The 27500-nt window shown below is 41.2% G+C and overlaps 3 protein-coding genes across 16 annotated transcripts in view; 1 reads left to right on the top strand and 2 right to left on the bottom strand.

The window, feature by feature from the left end:
- The window catches only part of LOC143034518 (uncharacterized), a 110027-nt gene extending 105916 nt beyond the window's left edge, over window positions 1-4111 (top strand). For 2 of the 5 annotated variants that reach the window (XM_076200683.1, XM_076200685.1), the window contains exons 2-7: window positions 43-181; window positions 1591-1708; window positions 2139-2269; window positions 2873-2982; window positions 3221-3351; window positions 3830-4094. In XM_076200683.1, coding sequence (XP_076056798.1) covers window positions 53-181; window positions 1591-1708; window positions 2139-2269; window positions 2873-2982; window positions 3221-3351; window positions 3830-3843 — 633 coding nt within the window. In that variant the 5' untranslated portion in view covers window positions 43-52 and the 3' untranslated portion in view covers window positions 3844-4094. Of the gene's footprint in view, window positions 1-37; window positions 182-1590; window positions 1709-2138; window positions 2270-2872; window positions 2983-3220; window positions 3352-3829 lie in introns of all 5 variants that reach the window. The other 3 variants (XM_076200684.1, XM_076200682.1, XM_076200686.1) reach the window with 3 other exon arrangements.
- Window positions 1-27500, bottom strand: part of LOC143034515 (adhesion G-protein coupled receptor G6-like) — a 396540-nt gene that overhangs the window by 46554 nt on the left and 322486 nt on the right. The window lies entirely within an intron of this gene.
- The window catches only part of LOC143034521 (uncharacterized), a 43162-nt gene continuing 29467 nt past the window's right edge, over window positions 13806-27500 (bottom strand). The window contains exon 7 of the mRNA XM_076200694.1: window positions 13806-13974. Within this exon, the coding sequence (XP_076056809.1) occupies window positions 13961-13974 (14 nt within the window). The 3' untranslated portion in view covers window positions 13806-13960. The remainder of the gene's footprint in view (window positions 13975-27500) is intronic.

Raw genomic sequence — 27500 nt, 5'->3', positions numbered from 1 at the left:
TTTCACACTTGACCTTTTCCTGTATCTCCCTGCACAGCACAGAGTTAGAACCATGGATAAATTATGGCAGGCGACGGCTTTGATGATGACGATGATGGTGCTGATGCTGGGAGTAGGACCCTCGGCACAGGATCAGCCTCCTTCAACGACACAGGCAAATACAAATTGTTTGAATGACATAGTAAGTATAAAGTGTATATCCTAGCAAGATCCTCCACTGCTCAAACAGTTTCTTGGCAACTAAGGTAGAATATTGAGAGGAGTTGGTGTGTATCAGACATCATGAAAGAGGAACCTAACGACACGGGCAAATACAGATTGTTTGGATGGCATAGTAAGTATAAAGTGTATATCCTAGCAAGATCCTCCTCTGCTCAAACAGTTTCTTGGCAACTAAGGTAGAATATTGTCATCATGAAAGAGAAACCAACCTAAAAACGTATCTATTCCTCAACTGGCTTTTACCGACAAAGGAAAGGTGCTAGACATGGGAGAGGAACATTCTCGTCCCTTTTCCCTCCCACCTCTATAAACTTTGGTTCTTGGAAGATATCCCCCCGCCCCCTCTCTCTCTTCAATGTCGCCATTATCTTTTCAATGATTTTTTCTTCCTCCGAAGTTCTATGGTCCCTTTCAGATTGATTTCTTTTTCTCCTTAGTTTTCTCTACTCCTTTAGCCTTCTCTATAATCGCCTTGATGTCCTTATCATTCGACTTGGCTTTTTCTGTTTCACTTTCTGTTTTGAAAAGATGTGGTGAACTTGAGTGGACGACCAAGGATGAGATGAATGGATAGGGCGAAGGGAGCGTTGAGAAAGAGAGGAGTGTCTGTTGAGCAAGGAAGGGAGAAAATAGTTGATAGGGATGAGTGGAGAGAGACGGTGTATAGAAGTTGTTTTTTTTTATGCAAGGAAGGTAGGACGGGGGATGAGGGGAATAGGAGATGTCTGTGCGTGAATGATATTTTGACGCAGCCCAAAGAGATTTCTCTCTTTTTCTGCATGAAGAGATCGAGACGCGGGGAAGCCGATTAAGTGAAGCGACCTTACTATGGATGTATTGTCTTGCTGCATTACTTCTGATCCAGGACAGTGGGCGAGATACAAGGATGACCCGTCATTCATGAGGAGTTAAAATGTGAGGGGATAAAGAGTGATAGATGGGAGTGGAATGGATGGGAGTGGGCACGTCCCTTTGACTTGGCTACCCCCCTTATGAAGGGGAAAAAGCTCTTGATGAATAGATAGATAAACATTCTTTCATGACCTTTCCCTCTTTTGATATTTTGTTTTCACTTTTCAATTGTTTTCTTCCTAATTCTTGTTCAGCATCAAATGCAATTCATTTATGTTTCTGTGCAGTGTTGTGTGTGTTTGAGTGTGGGTTATTATGAGTATTTGTGTTGGAGGATTTTTTATTTTATTTTAATTCCTTTCATTTGATTATTTGATGCACTTTTATTCTATTGGTGACGTGATTCGAGTAGCTTGGTCCTCTGAAGTCACGTCACTTTGGAGCTGTGCCCTTATCATTCGTGCAGTCTTTTATCACTACTCACGTTTCTTCTTCTTCTTCTTCTTCTTGTACCAGCCTGGCTTTGACATCTTTTTGTTCAAATTTTGCGAAGAAGGTTGCCCCTGGACTACCATGGAGAGCAGCTCTCCTCCGGATACCACTACACCTTCGCATACCCCTACAACTACGTCAGGTAATAATTCATCTTCAGTAAGCTTTACTCTCTTCGTTTTCTCTCTCTCCTATCGGATCGGTGTATGTATATATGTGTGTATTTATGTATGTATGTATGTATGTATGTATGTATGTATGTATGTATGTATGTATGTATGTATGTATGTATGTATGTATGTATGTATGTATGTATGTATGTATGTATGTATGTATGTATGTATGTATGTATGTATGTATGCATGTATGTATGTATGTATGTATGTATGTATGTATACATGTATGTATGTATACATGTATGTGTGCATGTATGAATGTATGTATGTACGAATGTATGCATGTGTGTATGCATGTATGAATGTATGTGTGTGTATATTCTATTTCAACTGTGTTGATGTAGCACTAAGGAAGAGAGAAGATGTAACCCGTGGTTCTTTGTTTCCGATGACCAGGCCCCTGTGGAGACTGCGACGAAAGCATCTCTGTTGACAACAGCGTCAAGGGTACTGTCCAGCGTAAGTGGTCAAGTCCCAACTACCCGAAGGATTACCCTGAGGGCTGCGACTGCACCCTCTCAGTCAAAGTGAGTAAACAATGACGCTAGTGGTGATGCTATTGATTTTGGGGAATTGGCGATAATAACTGATGATGTTGGTTGAGATGGGGCACTTATGTACATATGGAGGTGTTGTGGAAGTCAGGAAACGTAAAAGAAAAAGAAAAAAGACTAATACTAATTCGAGGAACACGAGAAGTATCTTGCCCACAGGCTAGAGCAAAGTTGAGACGAAAATACTGACTTTGAGGACTTCCGGCCTCCTAGGGAGCGAGCGAGGATTGGAGATGGCCCTTGATCCACAGAGAGCCAAGGCAAAAGGGGAAAATAGATGGTGAGGGATGGGTGAAGGGTTCGTGCCTTGGCTGGCCACCTTCCATATATGGAAGGGGGAGAGACCTTTATAGACAGATAAACATTCCGTTTTCTTGAAGTTCCGAACTTTATATATTTCAGACGTTGAAAGAGTAGATTTTTGTTAATTCTGAATTTGAGTGAACGCCCACTATGCCTTCATTCGCCTTAAACTCTCCCTTTTACTAATTCTGTGACTTCGCCTCTTCGGGGCGACCAAACGATAGAAATGTCAATGTACTAAAATCCGTTTTTTTTTTTTCTTTTTTTTTTAAGATCACTGGAGCTAAATCTTTCCATATCGGCTTTGCGACCGGCTCCAATATCTACGATGTCTCGAGCTGCAATCATGACCGCCTGGTTTTCACAGGCGACGTTAATTGGTGGTGAGTGTCCCTCCTCTTGTTGTCCTGTTCCTCGTTCCGTCTCACGAATCATCCATAGTGAAGCATACGGGATGGTGTAAGGTGTAGGCAGCACTTGGAGCAGCGTCACATTCGGTAACCTTTTTTTCTTTTCTCCTCAACTGAAGAACTCCGAGGATACCAGACCCCAATTACAAAAATCAAAATCCTCTTCCTTCTCAAGATTTCTATATAATGACAAGGAAATAATTTCATACAGGAGGGTATGCGGCACCATGGATCAGTTTTCCCAAAATTATTCTCAAACCAACGCTTCTTTCACCGCTACCTTCATCTCAGATTCTGGGGACGGAAATAATGTGGCAACTGGCTTCGAAATGATACTGGACGGTAAGTGTAAACCTGACTGAGAGCATAGCGCTTTCTTGCTTGCTTGCGCTCATAGCTGTCACACATACACGCACACACACACACACACACACACACACACACACACACACACACACACACACACACACACACACACACACACACACACACACACACACACGCACGCACACACGCACACACGCACACACGCACACACGCACACACGCACGCACGCACGCACGCACGCACGCACACACGCACACACGCACACACACACACACACACACACACACACACACACACACACACACACACATATATATATATATATATATATATATATATATATATATATATATATATATATATATATATATATATGTTCGCTAGAGACTTTTGTTTTGCCTTGTTACATACTCTCTGTACAATGAAAACTATAGTTTTACGTGGTCCTTGATGACGTTAATAACGTATACTGACTGAATATTTTGCTTTTCAGTTTCTGTACCCTAACATTCAAGAAGGTCCAAATGGAATTCCCTTCATATCCATAACGAGAAGATCGCATCTCGACTGTACTGCCAGGAGGACCCTCGAAGCCTCGACCGAAGACGGACTGTGTATAACAAGACTTTGATTAATTATAAGGATTCATGATTGGACAAAGGTGCTCTTTGCAGGCACACATATTCCTCTGCGAAATTTAAGCATTTATGAGAATATATCAAGCATCATAAAAATCAAAAGTGAGTTTTCATTGTACTTGACCTAAATGCGTCAGATGAGCCAAATCAGATGCTGGTGAGGTCTATTTGCCTTTCTACTGGTACCCACGTAACCCAGTACTACAAAGGAGGAGCATGCCGACAGGGGACCTTTAGGTCCATGTCATCTAGGTCGGATGCTGAAAAATGAATAGAAAACAAATAAGTAAAGTGGTAGATAAATGAATAAGATTTAAAAATAAACAATGACAGATAAAAACAAACAAAAATAACAATCATTTATGATAAATGATATATAACAGAAAATAAACAGATAGATGATAATAGCTAAATGAATAATAAATAGATCAATAAAATGAAATAGATTAGAAAATGGCAGGTATTTTAGCATATTTCTTAGGCGCTTCTCTAAGTGAATCTTAAAACTTCGAACTGTACAGCATTGCACTGCATGTGCAGGAAGTTTATTCCAATCATTTACTACACGGTTGGCGAAGTTGTTTCTACCGACTTCCAGTTGAAATCTACTTCCTGACAGTTTGAGACCACTCTTTCTTGTCTGATTCGCATTCAGTGTGAAAATTTCGTCACTTTTGATGATCCTGTAAGTTCCCTTTAGAATCTTAAAGAGCTGTATCAAATCACCTCTGAGTCTACACTTTTTTGGGGGGGAAACTAGATTGATATGTTTTAGTCTATTTTTGTTTGATTTATCTTTGATATTTGCAATCAGTTTTGTAGCTCGCCGTTGTACTTTTTTCAATCTATCAATGTCTTTAATGAGATTCAGATTCGGTGACCATATAGTTTGTTAATGACAGGTGGACTCTTAGAATCAAAAGATCGCGCAATCAGTCCTAGAATCTTATTTGCCTTTTCTGAAGCGGAAATACACTGCTTAGATGATTTAATATCATCACTGATAATTACGCCGAGATCGTTCTCATTATCCACATTTGTTAACGACTTTCCAAATAAATTTTAATCGTACTTATTTTTCCTTTTTCCTATGTTACATTTACATTTACTTGTGCTAAATTTCATTAGCCACTTTTAGACCATTGCTGTAGTTTATCTAAATATTCTTGAATATCTAATTGGTTTAAGTGATCATTTGCCATTCCGCCCAGTTTTGTATCATCAGCAAATTTGGAGACAATGGATTTCAGTCCATAGTATATATAATTTATGAATACTATAAATAGAAGTGGCACAAAAAGGGAACGCTGAGGAATTCCACTCGTAACATTTTTTCATCTTTTAGAACAATTCCGCTTACGGTCGTTCAACCAATTACTAGTCCAGCTTAATAAGCTACCACTTATTTCATGGGAAGCTAATTTAGCAAGTACTCTTTCGTACGGGATGGTATCAATAACCTTTGCAAAGTCCAGATATATTGAATCAATATCGTTTCTTTTGTCGTGATTTGAAATTAGTGTTGTAGAATTCTAGTAGGTTAGTCACGCAGGAGCATTTCCGTCTGAATCCATGCTGGCTAACATTTATTAAACAGTTACTTTCTAAATGGTGTTCAATAGCATCTCTGATTATTTTCCATAATTTTTCCTGCAATTGAAGTTAAGCTTGTAGGCCTGTAGTTCGCTGGCTTCTTATTGTCATCCTTTTTGAATATGGGAGTAACGTTAGCTAACTTCCATTCTCTTGGGACATCTCCGGATATAGTTGATTATCTTTCAATAATTTCTAACTGAACAGCAACAGTTTATTTGATTTTTTTTATTTTTTTGTTCTTTTCTCTACGATCCTTGGATGACAACCGCCAGGTCACGGTGTTACATTTTTTTTTATTTACAGTAATGAATAATTTTCTTTTAGACTTATCACAAGCTTCAGCTAGGACCTCGATGCGAGGTGTTTCGTATACAAATACCGAGCTAAAATATTTGTTTAGAATATCACACATTCCTCCATACGAATATTCAAGATGACCGCCAGCAGATAATAGTGTACCAATGTGATGCATAATAACTCCCATGTATCTAATGTAATTCTAGAATTCTTTGGGATTATCAGCGATATTCATTTCATATTGTCGCCTTTTTATTGTCACTTTAAAACCCCTCTGTATTATCACATAACTTTGATAGTCGTTAGGTGCACCAGAACACTTGTATTTCTTATAAGCTTATTTCTTTTTAGCAATACTTCTTTCAGTTTCTTTTATCAAACCATTTTGGGCGAGCTTGATTTTGGGGGTCCCCTGTCCTTAAACGAGGTGTAAGTACGAATCATCTTTGTATGCGTATTTTGAAATTGTACTTCCCACGTCTGATCTACATCATACGGTATATGGTATCTGGCGTTTCAAATAAGGTATCCAATCCAATTCATATCATGTGATAGTTAAATGATGACCATATTAGTACTGCTATTGTTATCAGTGATTTATTGTTTGTTATAGAGATAATTTCAGTTGTTGCCACCCTTCCTTGCCACTTGCTTAGGAGTGTGGCTGCATAAGAACTGGGTACTAGGTCACATGCCAACACTAGATGTTGAAGCGTAAAGCGAAACCGGTCAGGAATAAACTCTGAACTCAGATCTAGACCCGTGACTTCTTTTTCTTCTTTCCTCAACTTGTCACAATGTGTCTACATCACACGTACACTACAAATGGTGAGATATGAAGAAAACTAACAAAATAATATAAAAAATAATCGAATAAAAATAATGATGATCATATAGATGGTATATGTGTCACCACACAGAGAGCGAGAGAGAGAGAGAGAGAGAGAGAGAGAGAGAGAGAGAGAGAGAGAGAGAGAGAGAGAGAGAGAGAGAGAGAGAGAGAGAGAGAGAGAGAGAGAGAGAGAGAGAGAGAGAGAGAGAGAGAGAGAGAGAGAGAGAGAGAGAGAGAGAGAGAGAGAGAGAGAGAGGGAGAGAGAGAGAGAGAGTGAGAGAGAGAGAGAGAGAGAGAGAGAGAGAGAGAGAGAGAGAGAGAGAGAGAGAGAGAGAGAGAGAGAGAGAGAGAGAGAGAGAGAGAGAGAGAGAGAGAGAGAGAGAGAGAGAGAGAGAGAAAGAGAGAGAGAGAGAGAGAGAGAGAGAGAGAGAGAGAGAGAGAGAGAGAGAGAGAGAGAGAGAGAGAGAGAGAGAGAGAGAGAGAGAGAGAGAGAGAGAGAGAGAGAGAGAGAGAGAGAGAGAGAGAGAGAGAGAGAGAGAGAGAGAGAGAGAGAGAGAGAGAGAGAGAGAGAGAGAGAGAGAGAGAGAGAGAGAGGGAGAGAGAGAGAGAGAGAGAGAGAGAGAGAGAGAGAGAGAGAGAGAGAGAGAGAGAGAGAGAGAGAGAGAGAGAGAGAGAGAGAGAGAGAGAGAGAGAGAGAGAGAGAGAGAGAGAGAGAGAGAGAGAGAGAGAGAGAAAACAAGTGTGGCTGCATAAGTAGAATTAGGTCACCAGGACGCAAGCCCAAATCCAAGTGTTACCTTGGAACGGAGCCAGAATGTCAAACATTTATGACAGCTATAGACAGAACTACTTGCCGCAGCATGTTCGCATTGACAACGACTAAACTAATTTTCCCACTGGTTTCTCACCAATCAAGATAGTATTCTGGGCGCCCATAATATATACACACATACATACATATATTCTCTCTCCGTTTCTCAATCTGCACTGTTCTCCTTCCCTCAATCAGGTCATCTGTAGTTGTGGGGCATTTGTCCTCTCCAAGGAGACCGGGTGGACCTTGGTAACTATCGAACAATGGTTCGCTATCGAATGCATATAAAGTGTTCTCCGGGATCCTTTCAAGTGGACTGGGTCAGGTTTGGGATGGAGTGGGGGTCAGGTTTGGGGGGGGAGGGGGGTAGGCGGATGTAGGATGAAGGGGGGTAGGGGGGGTAGGAGTGGATGTTCGACTCTAGACCGTTTGCAGGCGATGAAGCAACTAATCGGGAAACGACAGAATGCGGTGTACCTCTCTGCTTGGCTTTTGTAGATTGCGAGAGGGCCTTTGACTCGCTGGAACAAATAGCAATGCTGAATTTGCTACGCAAGCAGGGTACAAACAAGCAGATCGTGGGAGTTTGGCAAAAAGATTTGTGCGAGGTGTACCGCTACAATCCGACAACATTGGGATGCAGAGGAAATCAAGATCGAGAGGGGACTGCAATTTGGCCCAAATTGTTTGGAGCTTGCTTGGAGGATATTTTCAAGGAGATGAGTTGGGAAAGGAGGGGTTTGAAGATTGGTGGCGAATGCTTGAACCACCTAAGATTTGCGGATGACATTGTTCTTCTTTCAAAAAGAGCAGAGAACTTGCAGGATATGCTAAGTGGTCTGAACGGGGAAGGTCTCGAGGTGGGTTTGAAAGTGAATGGAAGTGGAGCCAGAGTGATGTTCAAGACGAGGGTTTGGGGTAAAAAGATTGTAATTGATGGTGAGAGTCTTGAAAAAGTTGAGGAGTATCATTAATTGGGCCAGATGGTAAGGGTGACGAAGGATCATGATAATGTAATGAGAAGACGCATTACAATTGGTTGGAGAGTGTTTGATGAGTGTGCTTCGGTCCTCAGAGGCTCTCTACCTTTATGTTTGAAACGTGGAATTTCCAATCGGTGTATTTTGCCAGCGGTGGTCTGCGGGTGTAAGACTTGGAAGCTGACGGGGGCGATGGAAACGGGGCTGGGAACTGCGCAGAGGAGAATGGAGAGATCTTTAGAGAGGGGGAGGTCGTGTCCTCGTCTTTCTTAGGCACGATAGAAAGCGTACAAACACCCCGCTAGTTTCACTCACCGGGCTCGGTTCCCTCACCTGGTACGTTTTCAGCATATTCACATAACATAATTGTTGACACCGCCTCCGGTCCGGAGTGGCAACAATGTAGTAAAGTTCTCCTACTCGTTTCACTACCACGCAGGGTCCACTGAACTTGTCCCTTAAGGGGTTACCTTAAAAAGATAGCAATACCAACACTTTATCACCGGAATTAAATTCCCGCACTTTGGCGTTTCTACCATAGTTTTGTTTCATTGTTTCCTGAGCACTCTCTAAACTTGCTCTGGCCATTTTCCAACATATGACCAACTTCCCTTTTATGTCAGTCACCGTCTTCAACATGTCCTTGGAGGCAGAACTATGACCTTTCAATAAACACTCTTTCAGGATATTAAGGGGTCCTAGAACCTTGTGTCCGAACACTAATGCAAAAGGCCAGAGGCCCAATGGTTTGTCAGGTACCTTGCGCACTTGGTCCCACCCTGTACCTTTTTTCTTAATAACACTTCTTTAACATTGTTTTTAATGTTTGGTGGTACCGTTTAAGGGCACCTTGACTTTGGGGATGGTAAGCACTCGACGTGAATTTAGTTATACCCAGTGCTCCCAAGCTCCGCACAACCTCTCTGGACAAAAAACACAGACCCCTGGTCCCGAGGTAACACCCACTTCGTAAAGAAGCTAATCAGTTCATACAACACCACCTTGGCTCGCACTTTACATATTGGTATCGCATCGGGGTACATAGAAAAGGTATCCATAAAGGCGAGAATATACTCATGCCTTATAACAGTCTGAGGCAACAGCCCTACCACATTCAAAGTAACTTTAGCTAAGGTTTCCTCTCCCACAGGGATTGGCTTTAAAGGAGCTACGGCTAGAGGCTGGATAGGTTTTCCTACCACTTCACAAGTGTGACAAGTACATCAGTGCTGTGCGACATCCTTCCCAATCCCTGGCCAGTAGAAATGTTGCCAGACACAGTCTTAATTTTTACGTACACCCTAATGTCCAGAAAAGAGGATATCGTCTCCTAGCCACATAACTTCTTTCCGGTAGACCTTCGGCAACATCACTTGCCGTCTCTCGGCCCACACTTTATCATCAGTGTGGCAGTTACTTTCCGCCCACCCGCGGAATAGTACTTCCCCTTTTAAGTAATACTCCTCACAGAGTTTAATGTCACTCTCTGCTCTTTCATAAAGATCTCGTAAGTCGGGGTCAACTTTCTGCAAGTCACTGAGACTTCTTACTCCCGCTTCTCTCACTTCCATAAATAAGAGAGTCAAATCCTACACCTCCGTTTCACTCTCTGGTTCCTCCGGGAGCAGGGGCCTCGGGTCAGTCTCTGCCTTGACCTGGGCTTCCTCACTTGGGTGTTTTTACTTGGGGTTCGTACTGTCCTCACACTCAGATTTTCCATAGTTTTCCTCACTCGAGAAATATTTAGATATGAAAAAGTATGATCCGCTTCCACGTGGTGCATCCTAGAAACGTCATAATAATTGACGGCTAAATGGATCATGATTTTACCAACAGTAGCATTTCATTCACTCTATATTGCAAGAGTGGGAGGAAGGGAGGAGATAGATCTTCCATTACGCAATGTGGTGACAGAGATGCCCCTCATGAACTTTTTTATAGTGTCTCGTAAGTTGCATCGTAGTATACTTTTTCATATATAATCATTTCAATTTCCGATCTGTGTGTCACTCTTCCGACCATATACGTTGGTACAACCGTATTCAAAGATTCAAGATGACAATGAATATGAGATAATGAAAGCCGTAAGCTAATCGAGATGTGAAAAACAATGAGCGCTATGTACTCAAGTAATGTTCAATTTTGACTCATTATATCGATTGGGGTAGAGGGAGGGAGTGAGAGAGGGAGGGAGCAAGACGCTGTGCTTCCCGCCATCCGTCCAGTATCAAAAGATAATCATATAATCCTTTCATTTTCTCTTTTGTGTGTCACTTTATGGAATATGTGAAAGCACAGTCATATTCATGACTATTCTATTTCACAGAAGACATGTTAAATTTTACAACCAGCCTCATAATGACTGGACACAGCGATAATAAGTAAAATGCTGTATAAACATTAGAATTATATTCCTTATCTTGTACCCGATATAATTACTTTCTTTCTTTGCACTATCGAGATGGAAAGCTTTGAAATAGGTGAACAAGGACTGCTTCATCCTTAGATGTACATGAAATTTCTGTAACTCGTATAGTCACTGAGCTAAGTGAAGAAATATAACTATATTTTAAGGAAGCTTGAGGTTTCAGCCAACTCATCGGGGGAAGGGTGAGCAGGGCTGCCAACCAAAACTGCAGGATCGACCGAGATTCCTTGAGTGAACTGCCTGTAAGTCTTGTCCATTCATTAACCAATCTCTTGGTAATCCAGTTCTTGTCTATTTCCTCCTTAAATCTAAATTTGTCCAATTTAAATCCAAATAGAAAAGAATTGCTATTAAACAGTTATAAGTTTGGGATTATAAAAATTCTATCCTAGCCACTAGCAGTTAACCTAATAAAATTTTAGAACTGCAGTAAAAGAAATTTGTCATATCATCGAGTACAATTGGTGCGATTTGATGTTTTTTTTTCTTCAAATTTTGATGAGTAGGTCCTTAATTACTCTACTTATTTTGTACATGTATTTTCATTCAACATGTTTATATTTTATACTTTCAGATCTTTAAGATCCATATTTTCTGATTGCATATATTTCTATGATTTCAGATGGCTTCATGGGGCTGCCGACATTACCCTGACTCCTTCTGTTGTATGCGGGGAATATATAAAGAAGAGAAACTAAAATTCTCCTTGGAAATGTTGGCGAAGATTTGTGAAGTCTATCAGAACTATTTCGGGATGCTAGTTGGGGACCAAGACAAGCACAGGGCCCCTTGCTACTGCTTTGAAAAGAAAACGCAGTACGATTGGCTGTGAGATGAGGAAAGGTCCCTGAAATTCTCCAACCCACGGGGCTGACTAGAGCCAAACATCACTGCAGAAACTTTTTATTTTATTTTTTATTTATTTATTCATATATTTATTTATTCATCTATTCATTTATTTATTTATTCATTTATTTATTTATTCATTTATTTATTTATTTATTTATTTATTTATTCATCTATTCATTTATTTATTTATTCATTTATTTATTTATTCATTTATTTATTTATTTATTTATTTATTTATTTATTTATTCATTTGCATTGCTGATTATAGCAAGCGGTGGAAAGGAAAGATTGCTGCTGCTGTGCATTATTCAGATATCCCATTATCAATTGCTCCAATTCCTCACTGCTACAAATATCCTGTGTCAGTGCCACCGCTCCAGGTGAAGTCCAAGAGGAGTATTTTGATTAAGAGGAGGACATGGATGCTGAGGACTTGGTTTACCGGCATGAGATACCAAAGAAAGTTCCTCACTTCCCAAGCCAAAAGGAAGTAAAGAACTTGGTCAGGGATATCGTTCTAACCAAGTCCAATGCAGAGCTATTCATCTCCAGGATGAAACAGTGGAACTTGGTCAAGGAGAAAGTGCAGGTGACAAGTCAGAGAAGTCGGCACGAACCTTGCTCAGGCTTTTACACTCTTACGGATGATCTCTGTTTCTGCCATGATGTGCCGAGACAGTTTGAAGTTACTGGGATGCCTTTTGTGCCCTAGGAGTGGCGGCTCTTCATAGACAGTACTACCACTCTGCCTGAAAGAAGACTACTACATTGTAAAAGTCCTGGAAGCTCTGGAATACAACCAGTACAATTGGGAAATCATTGGAGACTTTAAGGTGGTGGCTTTCCTGCTTGGTCTCCAGGGAGGCTTTATCAAATTCCAGTGCTTCCTCTGCCTTTGGGACAGGATAACCACTTCTGACCACTACAACAGGAAGAACTGGGAGCAGCGAACAGAATTTGTAGTTGGGACCCGGAACGTCATGTGGGAGCCACTGGCTGATTCCAGGATTGTGCTCATGTCACCGCTACACATAAAGTTCGGGTTGATGAAGCAGTTCGTGAAGGTTGTCAACCAGGAATCAGCCGCTTTTAAGTAGCTTCTTAACTTCTCCCTAAAGTTATCTAAGGCCAAAATCAAAGGTGGGTTTTTTGTTGGACCTCAGATAAAGAAGGTTCTTGAGTCTACCAAGTTCTTCAATAATCTCAGTAGGATTGAGAGAATGGCATGGAAATGTTTCATAGCAGTTGTCAAGGGCTTCCTGGGCAACCGCAGAACTGAAAACTATCAACAGCTGGTGCAGGATCTGGTAAAAGCTTTTGGCGCCATGGGATGCAGGATGTCCCTTAAACATCGTATGCTGGACGCTCATCATGACATATTCAAAGACAACATGGACACCTACTCAGAAGAAAAAGGCGAGCGATTCCACCAAGATGTGAAGGAGATAGAGCGGAGGAACCAGGACCACTACGATGAGAAAATGATGGGGACTATATCCGGGAGCTGGTGAAGGAGTGCAACCTGGACTACAACCTCGAATCCAGGAAATCCACTCATTTCTGACGTGTTTAAGTTGTTTTACAACTGTCATTTGTTTTAACTTGTTTTTCTTATAAGGTCGTGTCATGAAATAAATATATACTCTGTTGATTTGATCATATGAACTGATAAATAATATAAACACTTCGTAATATCAAAGTGATCACAATATGAGAAATCAGAAAATGACACTTAAAACCGGGGAACAAAAAATGTATTACCAGGTGTTTGCTATGGGCGTCCAGAATGTTTTATTTATTGGTGAGAAACTAGTGTTGAAATTAGTTTAATCGCAGACAGTCCAACCATGCTACGGCACATAATACTGGATTACGTGGTGCCAGCAGAAGGGCAGATATACCTCACCTGCATTTGGTAGGGTTCATCTGACGCATTTAGGTAGACTACAATGAAATTTCACTTTTGATTTTTATGATGCTTGATTTATTATCATAAATGGTCAAATATTGAAGAAGTATACATGTGCCTGGAGATAACACCTTGGTTAAATCACGAATCCTTATATCCAATGTTTTGTTATTCCCCTCCTGTCCTCGGCAGAGGCTTTGAAGGTCATCCTGACGTTACAGTCATGATGTGATCTTCTCGCAATGGAAAGGAAGTGAATTCCATTTGGACCTTCTTGAGTGTTAGGGTACATAAACTGAAAACCAAAATATTCAGTCAGTATACGTTATCAACGTCATCAAGGACCACGTAAAACCATAGTTTTCACTGCACAGAGAGTATGTAACAAGAAGAACAAAAGTCTATAGCGAACATATATATATGCATGTGTGTGTGTGTGTGTGTGTGTGTGTGTGTGTGTGTGTGTGTGTGTGTGTGTGTGTGTGTGTGTGTGTGTGTGTGTGTGTGTGTGTGTGTGTGTGTGTGTGTGTGTGTGTGTGTGTGTGTGTGTGTGTGTGTGTGTGAATGCATGCATGTATGACAGCTATGAGCGCGAGCAAGCAAGTGCTATGCAATCACTTAGGTTTACACTTACCGTCCAGTATCATTTCGAAGCCATATGCCACTTTATTTCCGTCCCCAGAATCTGAGAAGAAGATAGCGATGAAAAGAGTTTGGGTGAAGGCAGTAAATTGTTGTCGGGAAAGCTTATCCATGCCACTGCCGCATACCTCCCTGTATGAAATTATTTCTTTGTCATTATATACAAATCTTGAGAAGGAAGGGATTTTGATTTTAGTAATTGGGGTCTGGTATCCCCGGAGTTCTTCAGTTGAGGAGAAAAGAGAAAAGTTTTCCGAATGTGACGCTGCTCCAAGTGACTACACCATACACCATCCCGTGTGCATCACTAAGGATGATTCGTGAGAAGGAACGAGGAACAGGACAACAAGAGGAGGGACACTCACCAAATCGCGTGGCCTCTGAAAACCAGGCGGTCGTGATTGCAGCCCGGGGCATCGTAGAATTCGGAGCCGGTCGCAAAGCCGATACGGAAAGAGTGAGCTCTAGTGATCTAGAAAAAACAAAAACAAAAACAAAAACAGGCAAGAGATTTTAGTACTTCGCCACTATCGTTTCCATTGTTTGGGACAAGGTCGCCCCGAAGAGGCGAAGTCACAGAATTAGTAAAAGGGAGAGTTTAAGGCGAATGGGCGTTCACTCAAATTCAGAATTAGCAAAAATCTACTCTTTCAACGTCTGAAATGTATAAAGTTCGGAACTTCTAGAAATCGGAATGTTTATCTGTCTATATACCGTAAGGTCTCTCCCCCTTCCACATATGGGCGGTGGCCAGCCAAGGCATGAACCCTTCACCCGTCCCTTATCATCTATTTTTCCCTTATGTCTTGGTTCTCTGTGGATCAAGGGCCATCTCTAATCCTCGCTCGCTCCCTAGGAGGCCGGAAGTCCTCAAAGTCACAATTTCCGTCTTAACTTTGCTCTAGCCTGTGGGCAAGATACTTCTCGTGTTCCTCGAATTAGTATTAGTCTTTTTTCTTTTTCTTTTACGTTTCCTGACTTCCACAACACCTCCATATGTACATAAGTGCCCCATCTCAACCAACATCATCAGTTATTATCGCCAATCACCAAAATCAATACCATCACCACTAGCGTCATTATTTACTTACGTTGACTGAGAGGGTGCAGTGTCAGCCATCTGGGTAATTGTTCGGATAGTTGGGACTTGACCACTTACGCCGGATAGTACCCTGGACGCTGTCGTCCACAGAGATGCTTCCGTCGCATGCTGGACACGGGACTGGTCGTCGGAAACAAAGAACCACGGGTTACATCTTCTCTCTTCCTTGGTGCTACATCAACACGGTTGAAATAGAATGTACACACACATACATTCATACATGCATACATAAATGCATACATACGTACATACATACATATATACATACATACATACGTACATACATACATATATACATACATACATACATACATACATACATACATACATACATACATACATACATACATAAATACACACATACATACATACACCGATCCGATAGGAGCAAGAGAAAACGAAGAGAGTGAAGCTTACTGGAGATGAATTATTACCAGAAGTAGTTGTAGGGGTATGCGAAGGTGTAATGGTATCCGGAGGACAGCTGCTCTCCATGGTAGTCCAGGGGTAAACTTCTTCGCAAAATTTGGACAAAAAGATGTCAAAGCCAGGCTGGTAGAAGAAGAAACGTGAGTAGTGATAAAAGACTGCACGAATGATAAGAGCACAGCTGGAAAGTGACGTGACTTCAGAGGACCAAGCTACTCGAATCACGTCACCAATAGAATAAAGGTGCATCAAATATTCAAATGAAAGAAATTAAGATTAAAGAAAATAACCAACACTCAAACACACACAACACTGCACAGAAACATAAATGAATTGCATTTGATTCTGAACAAGAATTAGAAAGAAAACAATTGAAAAGTGAAAACAAAATATCAAAAGAGGGAAAGGTCATGAAAGAATGTTTATCTATCTATATATCAAGAGCTTTTTTCCTCTTCATAAGGGGGGTAGCTAAGTCAAAGGGACGTGCCCACTCCCATCCATTCCACTCCCATCTATCACTCTTTATCCCCTCACATTTTAGCTCCTCATGAATGACGGGTCATCCTTGTATCTCGCCCACTGTTTCACCTCCCCTTGTCACCACTGTCACTTAAATTTGACTTGTAATATCACTCGTCTCAAGGCCCCTTGCCTCTCGTTACGTGAGTTTCACTAATATTCAAGTTCCTCTTAAGCAGTAGGCCCAATGCCTTCTTTTTCCTGTAGTCTCACTATTTTCTAGGCCCCATGCCTATTCCTCTCGTCCTTTGGGTTAATAAAAGGGTGGTGAATTTTTCTTTCTTCTTTCACTGTAATTTCACCTTCTGCTTACACTCGGGATCTCTTTCTCTCGTCTCTACATCGTCTCCTGATCCTCTCTCGACACCCCCTCTATATCTTCTCTGGCGAGATCCCGTATCCTACGCTAAGCTACCTTCGTCTGACGTCACTAATTTTTCTAAACCAATCTCCAGTTACTTTTCAAATAAATGTCACTCCTTATGGGCGTGACTTTGAATTCATGCACCAATAGTTTTTTCCTCCTTCTCCACCTTGCACCAACCCGGAAAGCCATTACAATGCCACTAGCGATATTGTTTATCTCAGCATTAGTCAAACGAAGCTAACCTGCGCTTACAGAGTTTGATTACATAATCGATTATAAAACAGTCACCACCGTCGGTGTGTTTACATAGACAAAACGTCGCCCTCACATAGACATAACATTGCCCTCGAGCAGGCGTCGAGTCTGAATTATTCTAATACCCTAGCTCATTTCCATTCGTACACTACCGGCCTCTTACACACTGTCCTGGATCAGAAGTAATGCAGCAAGACAATACATCCATAGTAAGGTCGCTTCACTTAATCGGCTTCCCCGCGTCTCTATCTCTTCATGCAGAAAAAGAGAGAAATCTCTTCGGGCTGCGTCAAAATATCATTCACGCACAGACACCTCCTATTCCCCTCATCCCCCGTCCTACCTTCCTAGCATAAAAAAAAAACTTCTATACACCGCCTCTCTCCACTCATCCCTATCAACTGTTTTCTCCCTTCCTTGCTCAACAGGCACTCCTCTCTTTCTCAACGCTCCACTCAAGTTCACCACATCTTTTCAAAACAGAAAGTGAAACAGAAAAAGCAAGTCGAATGATAAGGATATCAAGGTGATTATAGAGAAGGCTATTCTGAATCCGAGTGAACCCCCACTATGCCTCCAAACGGCTTTAACTTCCTCTTTTACTACTTCTGTGACTTCACCTCTTCGGTGAGATCTTGTCCCAAACGATAGAAACGATGGTGGTGAAGTACTAAAATCCGTTGCCTGTTTTTTTGTTTTTTTTTCTTAGATTACTGGAGCTGCCAACATCAGTATCGGGTTTGCGAACAGTTCCAAGATCTACGATGACTCGGGCTGTATGCACGACCGCCTGCTTTTCGACGGCAGCTTTGCTTGGTGAGTGTCCCTCCTGTTGTTGTCCTGTTCCTTCTCACGAATCATCCATAGTGAAGCACACGGGATGGGTTATGGTGTAGGCACTTGGAGAGGCGTCACATTCGGAAACATTTTTTCTTTTCTTTTCAACTGAAGAACTCCGAGGATTCCAGACCCCAATTACTAAAATCAAAATCCCTTCCTTCTCAAAATTTCTATATAATGACAAGGAAATAATTTCATACAGGGTGGTATGCGGCAGTAAGATTGATCAGCTTTCCCGTAATTTTTCTCGAGTATACAACGACATGTATTTCACCGCTACCTTCGTCTCAGATTCTGGGGACGGAAATAAAGTGGCAACTGGCTTCGAAATGATGCTGAAGGGTAAGTGTAAACCTGAGTGGTGGCATAGCGCTTGCTTGCTTGCTTGCGCTCATACCTGTCACACATGCATGCATTCATACACATACACACACACATGCATACATATATGTATATGTATATAAATATACATATATATACATATATATATATATACATATATATATACAGTATATATATATATATATATATATATATATATATATGTTCACTATAGACTTTTGGTTTGCCTTGTTATATACTCTCTGTGCAGTGTAAACTATAGTTTTACGTGGTCCTTGATGACGTTAATAACGTATACTGACTGAATATTTTGGTTTTCAGTTCATAAACCCTAACATTCAAGAAGGTCCAAATGGAATTCACTTCCTTTCCATTGCGAGAAGATTACATCATGACTGTAACGTCAGGATAACCTTTGAAGCCTCTACCGAGGACAGGAAGGGAATAAGAAAACATTGGATATAAGGATTCGTGATTTGACCAAAGTGTTACCTCCACGCACATGTGTACTTCTTCAGTATTTTACCATTTATGAAAATATATCAAGCATCATAAAAATCAAAAGTGAAATTTTATTGTAGTTTACCTAAATGCGTCAGATGAACCCTACCAAATGCAGGTGAGGTATATCTGCCCTTCTGCTGGCACGACGTTACCCAGTACTACATGCCGCAGCATGGTTGGACTGTCAGCGACTAAACTAATTTCCTCACTGGTTTCTCACCAATAAATAAAACATTCTGGACGCCCATAGCACACACCTGGTAATACATTTTTTGTTCCCCGGTTTTAAGTGTCATTTTGTGATTTCTCATATTCCATTATTATGTAAAAAGATTATTTAATCAGAAGTTTGGTTTTCTGATCACTTTGATATTTTGAAGTGTTTCTATTTTTGATTTTTTTTTATCAGTTCATATGATCAAATCAACAGAGTATATATTTATTTCACGGCACAAGCTTATAAGAAACAAGTTAAAACAAATGACAGTTGTAAAACAACTTAAACACGTCAGAAATGAGTGGATTTCCTGGATTCGCGGTTGTCGTCCAGGTCGCACTCCCACACCAGCTCTCGGATATAGCCCCCATCATTTTCTCATCGTAGTGGTCCTGGTTCCTCCGCTGTATCTCCTTCACATATTGGTGGAATCGCTCGCCTTGTTCTTCTGAGGAGGTGCCCATGTTGTCTTTGAATTTGTCCAGATGAGCGTCCAGCATATGAAGTTTAAGGGACATCGTGCATCCCATGGCGCCAAAAGCTTTTACCAGATCCTGCACCAGCTGCTGATAGTTTTCAGTCCTTCGGTTGCCCAGGAAGCCCTTGACAACTGCTATGAAACATTTCCATGCCATTCTCTCAATCCTACTGAGATTATTGAAGAACTTGGTAGACTCAAGAACCTTCTTTATCTGAGGTCCAACAAAAATCCCACCTTTGATTTTGGCCTTAGATAACTTTAGGGAGAAGTTAAGAAGCTACTTAAAAGCGGCTGATTCCTGGTTGAGAACCTTCAACGAACTGCTTCATCAACCCGAACTTTATGTGTAGTGGTGACATGAGCACAATCCTGGAATCAGCCAGTGGCTCCCACATGACGTTCCGGGTCCCAACTACAAATTCGTTCGCTGCTCCCAGTTCTTCCTGTTGTAGTGGTCAGAGGTGGTCATCCAGTCCAAAAGGCAGAGGAAGCACTGGAATTTGATAAAGCCTCCCTGGAGACCAAGCAGGAAAGTCACCACCTTAAAGTCTCCAATGATTTCCCAGTTGTACTGGTTGTATTCCAGAGCTTCCAGGACTTTTACAATGTAGTAGTCTTCTTTCATGCAGAGTGGTAGAGCTGTCTATGAAGAGCCGCCACTCCTAGGGCACAAAAGGCATCCCAATAACGTCAAACTGTCAAGGCACATCATGGCAGAAACAGAGATCATCCGTAAGAGTGTAAAAGCCTGAGAAAGGTTCGTGCCGACTTCTTTGACTTGTCACCTGCACTTCCTCCTTGACCAAGTTCCATTGCTTCATCCTGGAGATAAAGAGCTCTGGATTGGACTTGGTTAGAACGATATCCCTGACCAAGTTCTTTACTTCTTTTTGGCTTGGGAAGTGAGGAACTTTCTTTGGTATCTCATACAGGTAAACCAAGTCCTCAGCATCCATGTCCTCCTCTTAATCAAAATACTTCTTTACGACTTCACCTGGAGCGGTGGCACTGACACAGGATATTTGTAGCAGTGAGGAATTGGAGCAATTGATAATGGGAGATCTGAATATTGCACAGCAGCAGCAATATTTCCTTTCCACCGCTTGCTATAATCCGCAATGCAAAAATAAATAAACAAATAAATAGATAAATAAATAAATAAATAAATAAATAAATAAATAAATAAATAAATAAATAAATAAATAAATAAATAAATAAATAAATAAATAAATAAATAATAAATAAATAAATATATAAATAAACGAATAAATAAACAAATAAATAAACAAATAAATAAATAAATAAATAAATAAAATAAAATAAAAAGTTTCTGCAATGGTGTTTGGCTCTAGCCAGCCCCGTGGGTTGGAGAATTTCAGGGACCTTTCCTCATCTCACAGCCAACCTTCCTGCGTTTTCTTCTCACAACAGTAGCAAGGGGCCCTGTGCTTGTCTTGGTCCCCAATTAGCATCCCGTAATAGTTCTGGTAGACTTCACAAATCTTCGCCAACATGTCCAAGGAGATTTTTTGTTTCTCTTCTTTATATACTCGCCGCATATAACAGAGGGAGTCAAAGTAGTGTCGGCAGCCCCATGAAGCCATCTGAAATCATAGAAATATATGCAATCAGAAAATATGGATCTTAAAGATCTGAAAGTATAAAATATAAACATGTTGAATGAAAATACATGTACAAAATAAGTAGAGTAATTAAGGACCTACTCATCAAAATTTGAAAAAAAAACATCAAATCGCACCAATTGTACTCGATAATATGACATAAATTTCTTTTACTGCAGTTCTAAAATTTTATTAGGTTAACTGCTAGTGGCTAGGATAGAGTTTTTATAATCCCAAACTTATAACTGTTTAATAGCATTTTTTTTTCTTTGGATTTAAGTTGGACAAATTTAGATTTAAGAAGGAAATAGACAAGAACTGGCTTACCAAGAGATTGTTTAATGAATGGACAAGACTTATAGGCAGTTCACTCAAGGAATCTCGGTCGATCCTGCATTTTTGGTTGGCAGCCCTGCTCACCCTTCCCCCGATGAGTTGGCTGAAACCTCAAGCTTCCTTAAAATATAGTTATATTTCTTCACTTAGCTCAGTGACTATACGAGTTACAGAAATTTCATGTACATCTAAGGATGAAGCGGTCCTTGTTCACCTATTTCAAAGTTTTCCATCTCGATGGTGCAAAGAAAGTAATTATATCGGGTATAAGATAAGGAATATGATTTTAATGTTTATACAGCATTTTACCTATTATCGCTGTGTCAAGTCATTATGAGGCTGGTTGTAAAATTTAACATGTCTTCTGTGAAATGGAATAGTTATGAATATGACTGTGCTTTTACATATCCCATAAAGTGACACACAAAAGAGAAAATGAAAGGTTTATATGATTATCTTTTGATACTGGACGGATGGCGGGAAGCGCAGCGTCTTGCTCCCTCCCTCTCTCCCTCCCTCCCTCCAGCCCCAATTAATGTAATGAGTCAAAATTGAACATTACTTGAGTACATAGCGCTCATTGTTTTTGACATCTCGATTAGCTTATGGCTTTCATTATCTCATATTCATTGTCTTCTTGAATCTTTTAATACTGTTTGTACCAACGTATACGGTCGGAAGAGTGACACTCAGATCGGAAATTGAAATGATTATATATGAAAAAGTATACTACGATGCAACTTACGAGACACCATAAAAAAAGTTCATGAGGGGCGTCTCTGTCACCACAGTGCGTAATGGAAGATCTATCTCCTCCCTTCCTCCCACTCTTGCAATATACTGTAGAGTGATTGAAATGCTACGGTTGGTAAAATCATGATCCATTTAGCCGTCAATTATTATGACGTTTCTAGGATGCACCACGTGGAGGCGGATCATACTTTTTTCATATTTATATATTTCTCGAGTGAGGAAAACTATGGAAAATCTGAGTGTGAGGACAGTACGAACCCCTGCTCCAGGAGGAACGAGAGTGAAACGGAAGTGTAGGAGGGAGTGAACATGAGGGGACGTCCTAGGATGAGGTGGATGGATGGGGTGAAGGGGGCTTTGGGGAAGAGGGGAATGTCTGTTGAGGAAGGAAGGGAGAGGACGGAAGACAGAGGTGAGTGGAGAATGGTTGTATATGGATGATGTTGTGACTGCATGAGGAGGAATGGGCGGGGGGTGGGGGGTGGGGTAGTATGTGTGAGTGAATTTTGACGCAGCCCGAAGGGATTTCTCCCCGTCCTCGCCTTATATGCAAAGGGGGGCGGAGAGGGGGGGTCGCCGATTAAATGAAGCGGCCTTGCTGTGGATGTACTGTGTCTTGCGACACTGCTTCTGACCCAGGGCGGTGGGCAGGGTGCAGGGATGACCCGTCATCCAGGAGGTGCTCAGATGAGAGGGAGGGTGGGAGGGGTGTGGAGTGTATTTAGGGATGAAATGGGTGGGAGTGTTTTTATGCCTTTCCCTTTCTGGCTACCTCCCTTGGAAGGGGGAAAAAGCCTTGGTATATGTATGTATGTATTTATGGAAGAGAGAGAAGCGGGAGTAAGAAGTCTCAGTGACTTGCAGAAAGTTGACCCCGAATTACGAGATCTTTATGAAAGAGCACAGAGTGGCATTAAACTCTCTGAGGAGTATTACTTGGAAGGGGGAGTACTATTCCGCCGGTAGGCGGAAAGTATCTGCCCCACTGATAATACAATTTGGTCCAAGAGACAGCAAGTGATGTTGTCTAGGGTCTACCGGGAAGAAGTTATGCGGCTAGCCCCTTTTCTGGACATTTGGGTGTACTTAAAACTTCAGACCGTATCTGGCAACATTTCTATTGGCCAGGGATTATCGAGGGATGCGGCACAGCACTGTCGTACTTGTCACACTTGTCAGGTGGTAAGAAAACCTAACCAGCCTATAGCTCTAGCTCCTTTATAGCCAATCCCTGTGGGAGAGGAAACCTTTGCTAAAGTTACTGTGAATGTGGTAGGGGTGTTGCCTCAGACTGTTATAAGGCATGAGTATATTCTCACCTTTATAGATACATTTTCTAGGTACCTCGAGGCGATACCACTATGTAAAGTGCGCGCCAAGGTGGTCTTGTATGAACTGATTAGCTTCTTTACGAAGTGGGTGTTACCTCGGGACCAGGGGTCTGTGTTTTTATCCTGAGAGGTTGTGCGGAGCTTGGGAGCACTGGGTATAACTAAATTCACGTCGAGTGCTTACAATCCCCAAAGTCAAGGTGCCCTTGAACGGCCCCACCAAACATTAAAAACAATGTTAATTAAAGAAGTGGTGTTTAGAAAAAAAGGAACAGTGTGGGACCAAGTGCGCGAGGTACCTAACAAATCATTGGGCCTCTGGCCTGTTGCATTAATGTTCGGACACAAGGTTCCAGGAACCCTTAACGTCCTGAAAGAGTGTTTATTGAAAGGTCATACTTCTGCCTCCAGGGACATGTTGAAGACGGTGACTGACATGAAAGGTAAGTTGGTCATATGTTGGAAAATGGCCAGAGCAAGTTTAGAGAGTGCTCAGGAAACAAGGAAACAAAACTATGGCAGAAACGCCAAAGTGCGGGAATGTAATCCCGGTGATAAAGTGTTGGTATTGCTATCTTTTTAAGGTAACCCCTTCAGGGACAAGTTTAGCGGACCCTGCGTGGTAGTGAAACGAGTAGGAGAACTTTACTACATTGTTGCCACTCCGCACCGGAGGCGGAGTGGCAACAATTGTCATGTGAATATGCTGAAACCGTACCAGGAGAGGGAACTGAGCCCGGTGAGTGAAACTAGCGGGGTCTTTGTACGCTTTCTATCGTGCCTAAGGAAGACGAGGACACGACCTCCCCCACTCTAAAGATCTCTCCATTCTCCTCTGCGCAGTTCCCAGCCCCGTTTCCATGGCCCCCGTCAGCTTCCAAGTCTTACACCCGTAGAACACCGCTGGCAAAATACACCGATTGGAAATTCCACGTTTTAAATATAAAGGTAGAGAGCCTCTGAGGACCTTAGCACACTCACCAAACATTTTCCAACCAATTGTAATGCGTCTTTTTCATTACATTATCATGATCCTTCGTCACCCCCACCATCTGGCCCAATTTATGATACTCCTCAATTTTTTCAAGACTCTCACCATCAATTACAATCATTTCACCCCAAACCCTCGTCTTGAACATCACTCTGGCTCCACTTCCATTCACTTTCAAACCCACCTCGAGACCTTCCCCGCTCAGACCATTCAGCATATCCTGCAAGTTCTCTGCTCTTTTTGAAACAAGAACAATGTCATCCGCAAATCTTAGGTGGTTCAAGCATTCGCCACCAATCTTCAAACCCCTCCTTTCCCAACTCATCTCCTTGAAAATATCCTCCAAGCAAGCTCCAAACAATTTGGGCCAAATTGCCCTCCCCTCTCAATCTTGATCTCTTCTGCATCCCAATGTAGTCGGATTATAGCGGTACACCTTGCACAAATATTTCCCCCAAACTCCCACAATCTGCTCCTTTGTACCCTGCTACCGTAGCAAATTCAGCATTGCTATTTGTTCCACCGAGTCAAAGACCCTCTTGCAATCACAAAAGCCAAGCAGAGAGGTTCACCGCATTCTGTCGCTTTCCCGATTGGTTGCTTCATCGCCTGCAAACGGTCTAGAGTCGAACATCCACTCCTAAAGCCCGCCTACCTCCCTGCGCCCCCAAACCTGACCCCCCTCCATCCCAAACCTGACCCAGTCCACTTGAAAGGATCCCGGAGAACACTTTATATGCATTCGATAGCGAACCATTGTTCGATAGTTACCAAGGTCCACCCGGTCTCCTTGGAGAAGACAATTGCCTCAGAACTACAGATGACCTGATTGAGGGAAAGAAGACAGTGCAGATTGAGAAATGGAGAGAGAATATATGTATGTATGTGTGTATATATATCATGGGCTCCCAGAATATTATCTTCATTGGTGAGAAACCAGTGGGAAGATTAGTTTAGTCGTTGACAATCCGAACATGCTGCGGCAAGTAGTTCTGTCTATAGCTGTCATAAATGTTTGACATTCTGGCTCGTTCCAAGGTAACACTTGGATTTTGGCTTGCGTCCTGGTGACCTAATTCTACTTATGCAGCCAAACTTGTTTTCCCTCTCTCTCTCTCTCTCTCTCTCTCTCTCTCTCTCTCTCTCTCTCTCTCTCTCTCTCTCTCTCTCTCTCTGTAGTGACACATATACCATCTTTATGATCATCATTATTTTCATTAGATTATTTTATATATCATTTCGTTAGTTTTCTTCATATCTCACCATTTATAGTGTACGTCTAATGTAGACACATTGTGACAAGTTGAGGAAAGAAGAAAAAGAAGTCACGGGTCTAGATTTGAGTTCAGAGTTTATTCCTGACCGGTTTCGCTTTACGCTTCAACATCTAGTGTTGGCATGTGACCGAGTACCCAGTTCTTATGCAGCCACACTTGTTTGTTTTCCTTATTATGTAACTTTTATTAGCATCAACCAACCATTAACAACTGTGGCAGCCACTCACTCTCCTAAGCAAGTGGCAAGGAAGGGTGGCAACAACTGAAATTATCGCTATAACAAACAATAAATCACTGATAACAATAGCAGTACTAATATGGTCATCATTTAACTATCACATGATATGAATTGGATTGGATACCTTATTTGAAACGCCAGATACCATATACCGTATAATGTAGATCAGACGTGGGAAGTACAATTTCCAAATACGTTTAAGGACAGGCGACCCCCAAATTCAAGCTCGCCCAAAATGGTTTGACAAAGAAACTGAAAGAAGTATTGCTAAAAAGAGATAAGCTTATAAGAAATACAGGTGTTCTGGTGCACCTAACGACTATCAAAGCTATGTGGTAATACAGAGGGGTTTTAAAGTGACAATAAAAAAGCGACAATATGAAATGAATATTGCTGATAATCCCAAAGAATACTAGAAATGCATTAGATGAATGGGAGCTATTATGCATCACATTGGTACACTATTATCTGCTGACGGTCATCTTACATATTCGTATGGAGGAATGTGTGATATTCCAAACAAATATTTTCGCTCGGTATTTGTATACGAAATACCTCGCATCCAAGCCATAGCTGAAGCTTGTGATAAGTCTAAGAGAAAATTACTCATTACTGTAAATAAACATTAAAAAATTAACACCGTGACCTGGCGGTTGTCATCCAAGGATCGTAGATAAAAAAAAAAAAAAAAAAAAAAAAAAAATGTTGCTGTTCCGTTAGAAATTATTAAAAGATAATCAACAATATATATTGTTGATATCCCAAGAGAATGGAAGTTAGCTAACGTTACTCCCATATTCAAAAAGGGTGACAATAAGAAGCCAGTGAACTACAGGCCTACAAGCTTAACTTCAATTGCAGGAAAATTATGGAAACTAATCAGAGATGCTATTGAACACCAATTAGAAAGTAACTGTTTAATAAATACTAGCCAGCATGAATTCAGACGGAAACGTTCCTGCCTGAATACCCTACTAGAATTCTACAACACTGTCATTTCAAATCACGAGAAAAGAAACGATATTGATTCAATATATCTGGACTTTGAGAAGGTTTATGATACCATCCCGTACGAAAGATTACTTGCTAAGTTAGTTTCCCATAGAATAAGAGGTAGCCTATTAAGTTGGACTAGTAATTGGTTAAACGATCGTAAGCAGACTTGTTCTAAAAGACAAAACCTTTAGATAAAAAAAATGTTACAAGTGGAATTCCTCAGGGTTCCCTTTTTGTGCCACTTCTATTCATAGTATTTACAAATTATATAGACTTGACTGAAATCTATTGTCTCCAACTTTGCTGATGATACAAAACTGCGGAATGATCACTTAAACCAATTAGATATTCAAGAAGATTTAGATAAACTACAGCGATGGTCTAAAAAGTGGCTAATGAAATTTGGCACAAGTAAATGTAAATGTAACATAGGAAAAAGGAAAAATAAGTTCGATTAAAATCTATCTGGAAAGTCGTTAACAAATGTGGATAATGAGAATGATCTCGGCGTAATTATCAGTGATGATATCAAATCATCTAAGCAGTGTATTTCCGCTTCAGAAAAGGCAAATAAGG

This window comes from Oratosquilla oratoria, chromosome 17 (genome assembly GCF_046742065.1).
Source record: "Oratosquilla oratoria isolate Oo_2021 chromosome 17, ASM4674206v1, whole genome shotgun sequence".
Classification (NCBI taxonomy): domain Eukaryota; kingdom Metazoa; phylum Arthropoda; class Malacostraca; order Stomatopoda; family Squillidae; genus Oratosquilla; species Oratosquilla oratoria.
Note: the sequence above shows the minus strand (reverse complement) of the source record. Positions and strands in the feature narration are given on the sequence as shown.